We start from the raw sequence: 12,852 nt of genomic DNA, 5'->3' as shown, positions 1-12,852 counted from the left end.
TGTATCCTGCAAAATAATCCAGTTACTCTTCAGTATTTCTCTCCGTTACTCCGAATTCGCTCTGAGACCCGCGTTTGCTGATCTAAATCCCCTCTCTTGGTAACCAATTGCGACACTTTCTTACCGCAGAGAACTGCAATTCTCCCCACTCCATTTACAGATTTTTATAAATTCCTTTATTGGTAAAGAAATTACATTTTTAAAATAAAATTGGATATGGGTTTTCACTGAAGCTCGGACAGTGAGTGTGGGCGCCCGGAGCTTGTCAGATGCAATCGCGCTTGAAGGAGCACGGGCTCTCCCCAGGCACCCGGGCCATGCACTCCAGCTGCTCTAGCGGCTCCACCCGCAGAGCACCCAGGTCGCTGGACCCGTGCCGGGAGACCCTGTAACCCCCCAACCCGAGAATATGGGAGGACCACACCCCAGACCTTGTGGATCCCTCCTACTTCCCCCGGCTGCGCGCCCTCTGGTTTCCCGCCCTGGGAACGTCCCCAGCCAGGTGAGTTGCGTTTCAGTTGGTACGTGGGCGGGGCAGGCAGCCTTTAATAGGACGCTCACCCCGACAGCTGCGGGTGATTTGCGGGAGGGTGCGGGCGGGATTTTCGCTGCCTAGGTTATCGGCACCACCAGCGCAGCCACGGCCGTCACCCTTCCGGAACCCCGGCTGGTGCACCGCCACGCGGAGACTACCAACATTCCACCGCGGGATTGGCCCCCAGCCTCACCACCCGACCCTATCCCAGCCCAGCGGCTGGACCCGCTCTGGTGCACCTGCGCCCCACAGGAGGGGACCCGACTTCCAGCCAGCACACCGCGGCGCTGAACACCGCTGCCCCAACGCCAGACCATCGGACACGGGCCCTACGCACCACTGAGCGGTGCAAGACCCATCACACTGACCGCCGCGACCCCTGCCCCGCTGCAGGTCCCTTCCCATCCCCCGGCTTTTGCACCATTGCCCCACCACCAGACCCGACTCCCAGTCTCTGCCACCACCAGGGCCGCCTGACCCGACCCCAGGTCTTGAGCACCACTGCAACCACCGCAGCTTGCTGGCATCCAGCGCCCTCCCGTCCACTCTCCGGCACCACCGCCAGCCACAAGATGCGCCAGGTGCGTGCAGGCTCAGCCCCTGGTGGGGATCAGATCCAACCTACAGGAAGAGCGCAAAGGGCAAGAAAAAGAAATGCCCTGTATGCAGATCTCTCTTCTAACCACCAAGCCCCCCGTATGGCACTCCTAAACTGGTTGGGTAATGAAAAGAGTCCAGATGTGTAGGGAGGAGGTCTTAGGGGTCCTAGGCTACCTCCACAGCACCTCTTCTAGGGTCTCTCATTCAAAGATTGTACTGGGCTAGGATTAGGTGGATGCTGGTGTGATGGTATGAAAAGCCTGTCAATAAACCCATCCTGCTGGGGACTGAGGGTAGTAAGCTAAGTAGGCACCTCCTCTCCAAGAAACAGGGGGCTGCGCAGGTACAACCTGTGAGAACAAGGTCCTAGGAAGCCCTGTGATTTACTTCCCGCCCCAGAGAGGGTTCCCTGGAGGAGATGCCTGCTCGTTTCTGCCAATCCAGCCTTGCCCAGAGAGGAAGGAGAGGGCTCTTGGGAGGTGGAGGAGGGCCACTCTCCACAGTCTTGTTCCTCTGTGTCCCCTCCGGGTGAGGATGAAGAGGCTGGTAGGTTTCTTACTCTATGCAGGTTCTGAACCACAGGAAAGCAAACAGAACCTCTTCAGAACACCCATTAGGGCCCTATATTACACTTCTGCTTCTCTTTCAGAAAAAACTAGAAATTTACTCTGTGGAGCTCAATGGAACTAAAGACATTACACAGACTGACCAGGGGGATGACAAGGAGAAGTACAAAGGCCTGAAGAACGACCCCTTGGAACTCAAAAAGAGTCACCAAAAAGAGGAGCTTAAAAAAGAACTTGATCTGGTCAGTAGCAGTAACCTTGAGGTCCTGCTGCCCCTCCTCCTGAGAGTTTTCTATAACCTTTCTCTTGAGAGAGAAAAATCTGTCTCAAGGATTTGGAATCCTCTTAAGACTTGTTATCTTGTTATCTTTTTTTTTTTTAATGGTATGATAATATCTGTCCTGGTCAGTCCCTCTGCAGGATTCCTGTGTTCTGGTTGGAAGCAGTCTCTGGTAAACAGCAGGAGGAAATTTTCAGATTCCAAGCCCCACAGGCATAGCCCAGACCTTTCTCCTTTTCAGTTGTTTTAATGAGATATAAATAGCCACTTGTCAGTTTTCAGTTGATAAAGAAAACCATTTGAGTTGAAACCCCCAGGAGGAAAACCAAAGCCACTGGGCCTTGCTAGGTTTGGGGTATGTGTGCCCATGAGAAAGAATAGTTCCAGTGGTAGGAATGTTGGACTTAGATTGAGCTTGGATTCAGGGAATCTAAGTCTCAATTCTCTACCACCTTAACTGTAACTGGAAGAAAAAAAAGCTAGCTTTGCTGAAGTTTCATTTGCTTTACGTAAAGGGGGGAACAGTTTGCAGAGTCTATACATGAGATATGAGAATTTTATAATTAAAGTGCTTTATAGGAGCGTAATATTATTATAGAAGAACTTTGGAGTTATTGAAGCTGGCAGCTTTAATAAAGAGCTGCCTTGGAGCTTAAATGTGATTGATTTTATCTCACAAATGCCAAAGGCAAAACTTCCACAGGGAGCTTGAGATTCTGTTAGATTGCTTGTACAGTCCATTGCAGAATTTAAAGCTCTATGATCTTTGAGCAACTACTGGACTGATGCAGCTAGCTCATTCAAGGCTAGATAGCTGGTTATTTAACATTCAGGAACTTGGCAGGTAACAAGTTGACTGAGGTCACGGTAGCAGCTTGAAATCTGGCTCTGAAGAGGAATCGGCCAATTCCACAAACCAGAGCTATTTATCTTTCCTGAAGAGCTTGTTAAGCATTCAGTATCACACTGCTAGACATTGGTTCATATATATTCTGACAGACGTTTAAGAACACAGCCCTGAAGTTGAGTGCAGTGGCACATGTCTGTAAAACCAGATACTTGGGAGGCTGAAACAGGAGGTTTACCAGTTAGGGCAACTTGACAAGACCCTGTCTCCAATAAATTTAAAAGGGCTAGAGATGTAGCTCAATCATAGAGTATTTGCCTAGCTCATATGCCCTGGGTTCAATCCCTAGTAGCACACAAAAAAGAAAGAAAAAGAAAATAAAGGAAGAAAAGCAAAAAACAGCTCTGAGATTGGTCTGACCTGAATTCAATAAAATCTGTTTCCAAATTTTGCAAAGAAAGAATTTTAAAATGACTGGTGCCTACCTTTTAGAGATGTTCAGATGGTTAAATGAGATAAAGCAAGAAAAATAACAATATCAAAGAATAGTAATTATTTCCTGTGTATCTCTAGCATATTTTATATATATACCATTCTTTCTTAAAATTGCTACTTACATGAATGATGAAAATACATCCATTCTCTCCATATGCCTGTTGATTGTGATGTGACTCCTTTCTTTGAGCAATCTGTGAAGATGGATAATACTGTATAGAAAAATCATTTCCAGGCTATTAGCCAGAGTGTTTCTCTGCTTTCCTGCTGAAAAGCTGAAAAAGGAATATCTTGCTTTCTTCTTTTTTCTCAGGCTTCTCAAAAGACTCCTATAATTTGTAACAGTATGCTTAAATGCTTTGACACCCCTGACCTGAATGCAAATTAGAGCCCTGATAAATCAATTTTCTCTGACCTCTGAATGAATAATCTGCCAGTACTAGCTAGAAGAGAGTGCACCAGACACCTACCACATCACCCCCAACCTTCCCCCAAGCTCTCTTTCAGGCTGGAAGGAGAGTGAAGCTAATAGTACTCTGGTTTATAGAATGGCCCTTAAAGTCAGGCCCATTCATGCAAATGGTGGCTCTGATCTGCCTTAACTTAGCAGTACTTTACTATGCACAGAACTCTACTTAACCCTCTGAAACCCCATTAACAACTATTTGATACTGGTAAGAATGGATAAATGAGCAAAGCAGAATCTAACTGAGATGAAGGTTATAATAATAAGTTATCTTTTACTGGAAGGCATAATTTCTTATTGCAACATGGAACTTTTTTGCATATTTAAGAAACCAGGTGCAATGGTTCATGCCTGTGGTTCATGCCAATGGCTCATGCCTGTAATCCCAGCTACTCAGGACACTGAGGCAGGCAGGAGGATCACAAGTTCAAGACTGGCCTGGGAAACCTAGCAAGACCCAGTCTGAAAAAAAAGGAGAGAGAGAGAAGTAAAAAGGGCTGTGGATGTACTTCAATGATAGAGTACCTCTCTGGGTTCAATCCCCAATACCAAAGAAAAGAAAGGGAGGAAGGAAGGAAGGCAGGCAGGGACATGGTACCAGTCACAAGATAAATCTATTTCACTCAGGGCTTAAAGAATCCTGGGTGGCCAGGTGTGGAGGATCCTGTAATCCCAGTAACTCTGGCAGCTAAGGTAGAAAGATTGCAAGTTAGAAGCCAGCCTCAGTAATTTAGCAAGACCCTATCTCAAAATAAAAAATGAAAAGGCTAGGGATGTTGCCTAGTGGTAAAGCACCTCTGGGTTCAATTCCCAGTCCTAGGAGATGGGGGAAGTAGAGATTCCTGGGTGCTGAGCTTTCTAGGGGCATGAGGAAGAGTTATCTCTGGGTTTTCTATTACAGAAAGACTTTTCTAGTCTCGGTGGTTCTCAAAGGGAGAGGAGGGAGGAGTCCCTCTGTCCCATTTGGGACACATTTAACAATGTCCTGGTATATCTTTTGTTATTACAACTCAGCAGGAGGGTGTTGGTGGGTGGAGGGCCCACAACAAAGAATTATTCGCCCAAAATGTCAGTAGTGCCAAGAATGAGAAATGATTCTATGGCAAAATTTGCCAGTGTGGGCCTTACTGGCATTTGTTTACTGGTAGATTTTTAATTCATGGAGCTTCCAACCAGCGAACTCCTTGAAAAGTTTGCTTCTTTCTGACAAAGATCCGCAATGAGTAGGGAGGAACTGTCCAAACACTGTCAGTTTTGGGTGTGCTCAACACCCTCAGCCAGTCCCAGCATCCAGGTTTGAATGAATTATCTAGCTAGATATACTAACACATGCCAGAGACCAGATTGAAGTGGTAGGCATTTCTTCTCTTACAAAAACTAAAAAATCACTTCTAGGTGTCAATGGCAAGTGCAGTCTGAACTCTCAAGAAGGCTGAGACTAAGAAGGACAAGATTCTCTGCAGCAGCAGCACTTTCCATTGCTGGATAGCCACTAGCACCAGGGCCCTTTCTCCCTTTTTCCCCAAACTACATTTTTCTGGTTCACTTCCTCTCAGTTTTCAAGATTGGGGGTTCATCTTTTGAAATGACCTAATTCACTCTATTTTCCTTCCTTTCATGAACTCCAGGATGACCACAAACTCAATGATAAAGAATTGGAACAGAAATATGGTACAAACATCAGCAGGGTAAGTCACCAGGAAAATGGTGGGGAGTGGGGTCAGAAAGAGAAACCTCCTGACCATGTAAGGTGGTGTGCTCAAGGTACATGGAAAACTGGAGGCACTGTTAGGATGGGTGACCTGCAGCCACACCTATGAGACTGCCCATCATTCACATGCCTGGACCCTGAGATTGGGATGGTTATCTTCTGGGAGCTGGTGGGCCTGACCAAGGTTCAGGCTGAGCTCCTTCACTGAGATGCCTAGGTATCTTTTTGGTATCCTCAGAAGTGTGTACACATGCTTCCTCATGGTCATGGCCATAGATTGTTTTTAATTCATGCCTCCAGGAAGTATAATGGTGCATTAGGGCTCTTCTTATAAGAGACTAAGGAAGCTCCTGTCACAAAGTGAGAAACCAAATTAACCCTCTGAGAGCCCCATCTGCTTTCTCTGAGAAGCAACAAAGTCTCCAAGCACACTAACGTCTTATAAACTCCGTCAGCATCTATAAACTTCAGTATCTTATAAACTCCCCTACCACAAAAGGAATGTTTCCTTCTGTGAATTCAAATCCAAGTTCAATTTCAAAAGTCTGGGTGTTTTGTCGGGCATGGTGGTATACGCTCTTAAACCCAGCAACTCAGGAGGCTGAGGCAGGAGGCTCGCAAGTTCATGGCCAGCCTCAGCAAAGCAATTTAGCAAGGCCCTAAGCAACTTAGCAAGATGCTGACTCAAAATAAAAAGGGCCAGGGATGTGACTCAGTGGTTGAGCATCCCTGGGTTTAATCTCCAGTACTAGAAAACCAAACAAAATAAAACAAAAGTTTGGGTGTCTCAATGTAAGAAAATACAGATAATGTCCATCTGGTATTTTTAATTCACAAAAATACTTACTGTGTGGTTCACACTGGGTTGGCAGCAGGCAGGACAAAGAAGGACAGGTCACCTCTCACCTTAAAGAGGCAGATGCATAGGTATATGTAATGTCCACTTTATGCCTCCTGGGTGTCACAAGAGAGGTTGAATCTATACATTAAGAGAAAGGATGCTGGCCAGAGTTACCAGAGTAGTGTTTGAATTTGGACTAAAGAGGACAATCTAGATATACAGAGTACCCGGGAGCCAAAAAGGACATTGTGGGTTTGGAGAACAATCTGGGATTTCTGTGAGCTAGTATATGTGGAAAGCCAGGAAGAGAGGTAGAGAAGAGGCTGGGGAATGTCATTTAGGAGAAACTGCCAAGCTCTTTCATATTAACTCATTAATTCTCAAGTGCTCAATTCTGCAATATTTCAATGAAATTGATACAGGTGTATTAAAATAGGTTATAAAACATAATCTAGAGTTTATTATATAATTTATTATCATTAATAATATTAGTGATAATCACTAATAATATTAATGTTTACCACTAATCTTTCACCTATTGTTTTCCTCAAACTATCACTCACAAATATTTACTTCAAAGTTTCTATAAGTAATATATTTGTGGCTCAGTTTTTTAGGTGTTCCTTAAATAGGACAATGGGACATAATGGGGCAAACTGAGGAACAGCAGCTATATTGTATAAGTAAGTGGGCACAATTTCTAAATAGAAGACATTTGATAAGATTGGTTTTCAAAAAGCAGTTCTGGTAGAAGACTTTTTTTTAAAGTGAGAGATGGAAAGGTCCAGAAAAAAAGGAATGAGAAGCCAGGATCAAGAAATAAGGATTTAAAAACTGAAAGCCCCAGGAAGATGGGAAGGAAAGAGACCAGGAAATTACCAGCAGCATTTGGTAGGAGGGAAGTTTGAATGAATCCCTAATCCCATTAGCCAAGTTACAGAAGCAGAAGGAGAAGGGAACTTGATCAGGTGGTATGCTGTAGCAGGCAGATGAAGGTAAGCAAATATAGAGGTAATATAGAGGAGATGATGATGAATTTTTATTTTGAATCAATTGCCCCTTGTTATCCAGAGAGGAATGGTTCCAGGATTCCCCAAGGATTCCAGAAACTTCTATAAAATGATATAATATTTACATATATCTTTCACACACCCTCCCATATACTTTAAATCATCTCTAGATGACTACAATATCAGATACACTGTAAAAGCTAGGTAAATAGTTGTTGTGTTATAATGTTTAGAGAATAATTACAAGAAAAAGTCTTTACATATTCAGTTTTAATGCAACCATCATAGACTTAACTACACTTTTTGTTTGTTCTGGTACTAGGGATTGAACCCAAGAGATTTAACAGTGAGCTATATTCCCACTTCTTTTTTATTTTTAACTCTGTGGCAGGTTCTCACTAAATTGTTGAGGCTGACCTCAAAACTTGAGGTCCTCCTGCCTCAACCTCCTGAATTATTAAAATTATAATCACAGACATGTACCACCACACCTAGCCTTAACTACATTTTTGATATGCAGTTGGTGAAGTTTATGGATGCAAAGGCAAACTGTACTATCAGAAATGTCTCTGAAACAGCCCTGTGGAAATGTTCAATTATTGAGAATGATGAAGATTCTGAGATTCTGAAAAAGGAATTACAAACAGAGGGTGATGGTATCAAGTTGGTGACTTGGAATTGAGTTATTCAAAAAATATTTGAGTTTCTAGTACTGAAAAAGCATTAGACCCTAGAACACACTAAAAAAAAAAAAGATTAAAGACCTTGCCTTTAATTAGTTCTCAACACAACTGTGGAGAAAAGATATATACTTCTTAGGGGAAAGGCTATGAAAGTGTAGGATTTCAGGGTGGTATGCCTCTGCACACCCTTGGATGTCACACTTACCAGGGAAGGAACTGCTCACGTGGCCCTAAGGGTCAGGTAGTATTTATAACTATTATAATGAACCAGAACTTGGAACTTAAGAGTGAGTATATACAAAAATAGGAAAATAACAGTCTAAGGATATAAACCTAGCTTATGTGATATATGGAATGGATATTTTCTGGATGGTTATATTGTTTGGGGGCTGTTTTTTGTTTTTGTTTGATACCAGGAATTGGACCCAGGGGCACTGAACCATATCTCCAGCTCTTTTTAATTTTTATTTTGAGACAGGTTCTCACTAAGTGGCTAAGGGCCTCACTAAATTACTAAAGCTGGCCTCAAACTTATGATCCTCCTGCCCCAGAGTAGCTGGGATTACAGGCTTGTGCCAACATGTCCTAGTGACTAGCTTCTTTATTTCAAATTCTTCTCAGCCAAATTTCTCCCATCTCTGGCTAAATCTCTCAGAAATGAAATTCCTAAGCATAGCTTCATATAGCAGCTCTGGAGCCAGTGACCTAGCTGAATCCTGGTGTCACTGTTTACCGGTCAGATGACCTTGGGTAGGTTACATAGACTCTCTGTGCCTCAAATTCCATATCTGTGAATGAAGGTAATGACAGTATCTTCCTCAGAGAGTTATTCTAGAGAATAAATATATGGGGAGCACTGCTTGACTGATAATGATTATTAAATATACTTTCAAAGAAGGTGGGTGGAGGAAATAGGGAAAGGTTACCCAAAGGGAACTAAGTTACAGTTAGATAGGAGTAAGGAGTTCTGGTGTACCATTGTACAGTGGGGTGACTATAGATAATGGTAATGTAATATATATTTCAAAAAGCCATGAGAGAAGATTTTAGAAGTTTTTACCATAAGAAAATGATAAATGAAATATATAAGCTTAAACATTATATCATGTATATAGGTATCAAAATATCACATGGCACACCATGAGTAAAATAATAATAATTCTTTTGACAAGGTGGGGAGTTGAAAAGATGAAGCATCAGCTTCATCTGCTTTTCCCAAGGCCTTCTTGGGCATGTTGATACCTAAACACAACCTGCAGATATAGAAAGCCCACCCTCTGAGGGAGGAGAAATGTCTAATTTCTGTGTTTCTGAATCTGTTTTTCTTGACTTTTTTAGGGTCTCTCCAGCATCAGAGCTGCTGAGCTTCTGGCTCGGGATGGACCCAATGCCCTCACCCCTCCCAAGCAGACTCCAGAGATTATCAAGTTTCTCAAGCAGATGGTGGGGGGCTTCTCCATCCTGCTGTGGATAGGAGCCATCCTGTGCTGGATTGCATATGGAATTCAGTATGCCAGTGATAATTCTGGATCCCTAGACAATGTAAGCCACCTTCCTGGTTTTGCTTAGCAACAGGGAGGAACATAGTCAGACCCATTAGGTACAAAGGGGGCTAGAGGCAGGAATTCTCCCAGCTGTAAAACAATAGATATCTGAACTACTAACACTACTACTTTTCTTTCTTTCTTTCTTTCTTTCTTTTTTTTTTTTTTTGTGTGTGTGCATGCGCACATGCACACATGTGGTGCTAGGGATTGAACCCAAGGCTGCATGCATGTTTGGCAAGTGCTGTACCACTTAGCTACCCATGTAAGCTATACCTATCCCTGGATACCTGAGTTTTTCATATCGCAGAGGCAGCATGAGCATGAGTTTTAAAAGAGACAAAACACCCGAGTTTCTAAGGGAAAAACATATCTTTATACCCATGAAATATTTTGGAGCTCTCTTTCCTCAAAACTAATTTTGCCCTTTACCATGGGGACAATTATGCCTACTAAGAACTGAGTGCCATACCCTCAAAACTGAATCTTCTGATACCATGCTAAAGAAGAAAGCCAAATGTTGTATGAGGCCACTGATATGAAATGTCCAGATATGCACGTCCCTGGGGATGGGCGCACATCAGTTGCCAGAACTAGTGATGGGAACCAGGTGTGATTATTGAAGGGTATGATGGACTACAAATGTTTCCAATTTCAAATTTTAGGGGATTTTGGAATATCTGCATATACATAATGAGATGTCTTTGGGGTAGTGCCCAAGTGTAAACACAAAATTTGTTTCATGTTCATTTATATATATTTACTTGGCCTGAAGGTAATTTTTTGCAGTGTTTTTAGTGTGCCTGTGTTGTGACTATGACCCATCCCATGAGGTTGAGTATGGAATTTATTACTTTGGTGCTCAAAACTTTTAGATTTTGGAGCATTCCAGATTTTGGATTTTCAGATTAGGAATGTTCACCTGGTACCTGTTTCTCTTGACTGCTGCCTCTTCTCATGCAGGTGTACTTGGGCTCTGTACTTGCGCTAGTTGTTATTTTAACGGGGATCTTTGCTTATTACCAAGAGGCCAAAAGTACCAACATCATGGCCAGCTTCAGTAAGATGATTCCCCAGGTGAGTAGCAACTACCCTCCTCTGGTCCTCTTGTGATTTCCAGGTGAATAGGTAGGCAGCCTTGGTCCTATCCTGTTTTCTGGGTCTTCTTGGTTAGGCTACCTCTCTCTCTGAACCCCAGTTCCTCACAGGGTTTTGACACTGTCAAGTGAAGAGAGATCCAAGAAATGTTTAGTCAAGGGAAAAGCAGGACAGTCATTGCACAACATCCTCTACACCATTTAGAACGTCGTTCAGGGGGTTCCAGAATTTTCCTTCATTGGCAGCTAAGGAGATCCACCTGTGCATCTCTTGTGACTGCTTTCACTTTCAAAGCCTTTTGCTCCAAAATGCTCTTATTCCTCCAGCAGCCTATGTTAGGTGTCCACAGCAGGGAAACCTGGCCTAGGCCCAGAGAATTGTCAAGTGAAGGAAAAATTCTGGAGAAAAAGATGTTCCTGCTGTGCTAAAAAACAGGATACCACCTCATTAAAGTCCTCCCCACTTCAGCAAGGCTATTAAACCTTTCAACTCAGTATTCATCCTTGATGCCTTGCCAGGTGGCTCACCTTTGTTCTACTTTCTTTCTGTGAGGCCCAGCTCCCACTTTGCCATGTCTGCCAAATAACTGCTTTTCCTGCTTTCAATAACAGAGCTCAATTTAAAAATAGTTCTTAGGATCTTCAGACCCTAGGTGACATAGTCTTCAGTTTCATCTGTGCATTCTGACAGTTAATGGATTCCATGCCCCTGTCCTGGGATTCAGTGAAATACAGAAAAAGGAGGAGGGCCAGCATCATCACAGGGTCTGACATGTCTTTCTTCTGCAGCAAGCCCTTGTTATCCGTGATTCAGAAAAAAAGATAATTCCTGCAGAGCAGCTGGTGGTGGGGGACATTGTGGAGATTAAAGGAGGAGACCAGATCCCTGCGGACATCAGGCTGCTGTCTTCTCAGGGATGTAAGGTGAGCATCAGGGAACACCCACCTTGAAGCTCCTGCTCGGAGCTGACAGGTGTTCTGTTCTTTCCCAATCTTGGTAGAAGAGGCAGGAAACAAGGTGCCTAATTTTGAGTTCTTTCCAAAATTTCTTCTAGGTAGATAACTCTTCTCTCACCGGGGAATCTGAGCCCCAGTCTCGTTCAACTGAGTTTACCCACGAAAACCCCCTGGAAACAAAGAACATAGGCTTCTATTCTACAACCTGTTTGGAAGGTAAGACCAGTTGTCTGCCAGCCACAAGTCTGACCTGTACCACTTCTCCTTCTCAGGCCTGATGTTTTTGTCTCTCCTGTCCCTTGGTATAAATATTTACCCAGAGGAAACATGGAACTGAAGGTTCCAGAGGACCAATGTTGGCCTTTATAATATCATGTGCTGATTGCATAAGCCACCAGAGAGGGCTGTCGGTAGGACTCCTGGAGTAAAATGTCTACTTCCCCTATAGGCACAGCAACCGGCATGGTCATCAACACGGGTGACCGCACCATCATTGGTCGCATAGCCTCCTTGGCTTCAGGTGTTGGAAATGAGAAGACGCCCATTGCCATTGAGATCGAGCACTTTGTTCACATTGTGGCAGGCGTGGCCATCTCCATTGGCATCCTTTTCTTCATCATCGCCGTGTCCATGAAGTACCGTGTCCTGGACTCCATCATCTTCCTCATTGGCATCATTGTGGCCAATGTTCCTGAGGGCCTCCTGGCCACTGTCACTGTGAGTCCACACTGTTAGGCAGCCTGCAGTTCCACACTGTTGGCACCTACCATTGCTGCTGGGGAGGCTCCTACCCACAAACTACAGCCCCCTTTCAACAACATATCCTCCCTACCAGGGACCACCATGGAACATTCTGAATAGACTGTTTCTTACAGGAACTGACTGAGAACACCATTTACAGGGTTTTCTAGACCCCTAAATGCCTTCCCCACATTTCTTTAAAACAACAACAATAAAAATATTCCTTGGTAATTTCCACAACCTAGGAATTGGACACATTCTCTCTTCCTTCTCTCAGACCAAAAAAAAAAAAAAAAAAAAAAAATCTTCTATTTCTTTTCTGTAGAAGAATTCAGCCCTGTTCTTCTTGTCTCTCCCTGTGTTAAGGACCATCTTATTAAGTCCTCAGATAAAAGGCTCCTCCCAGTCTGTGTCTTGGAGGCCCACAGGGTTGAGGAGGAGGAATTCACACTCCCATTGTATAATTACAATGGCCTATG

General features: G+C 43.7%; 1 protein-coding gene across 1 annotated transcript in view; it reads left to right on the top strand.

Moving 5' to 3' along the window:
* Positions 1 to 524: 524 nt before the first annotated feature.
* Positions 525 to 12,852, top strand: part of Atp12a (ATPase H+/K+ transporting non-gastric alpha2 subunit) — a 30,360-nt gene continuing 18,032 nt past the window's right edge. Inside the window, exons 1-8 of the mRNA XM_078015743.1 lie at positions 525 to 1,116; positions 1,785 to 1,943; positions 5,418 to 5,477; positions 9,373 to 9,576; positions 10,542 to 10,655; positions 11,465 to 11,599; positions 11,731 to 11,848; positions 12,081 to 12,349. Of these exons, the coding sequence (XP_077871869.1) occupies positions 1,108 to 1,116; positions 1,785 to 1,943; positions 5,418 to 5,477; positions 9,373 to 9,576; positions 10,542 to 10,655; positions 11,465 to 11,599; positions 11,731 to 11,848; positions 12,081 to 12,349 (1,068 nt within the window). The 5' untranslated portion in view covers positions 525 to 1,107. The remainder of the gene's footprint in view (positions 1,117 to 1,784; positions 1,944 to 5,417; positions 5,478 to 9,372; positions 9,577 to 10,541; positions 10,656 to 11,464; positions 11,600 to 11,730; positions 11,849 to 12,080; positions 12,350 to 12,852) is intronic.

The sequence above is a fragment of the Ictidomys tridecemlineatus genome, chromosome 6 (genome assembly GCF_052094955.1).
Source record: "Ictidomys tridecemlineatus isolate mIctTri1 chromosome 6, mIctTri1.hap1, whole genome shotgun sequence".
NCBI classification, from domain to species: Eukaryota; Metazoa; Chordata; class Mammalia; order Rodentia; family Sciuridae; genus Ictidomys; species Ictidomys tridecemlineatus.
This window is presented reverse-complemented; position numbering and strand designations above follow the sequence as displayed.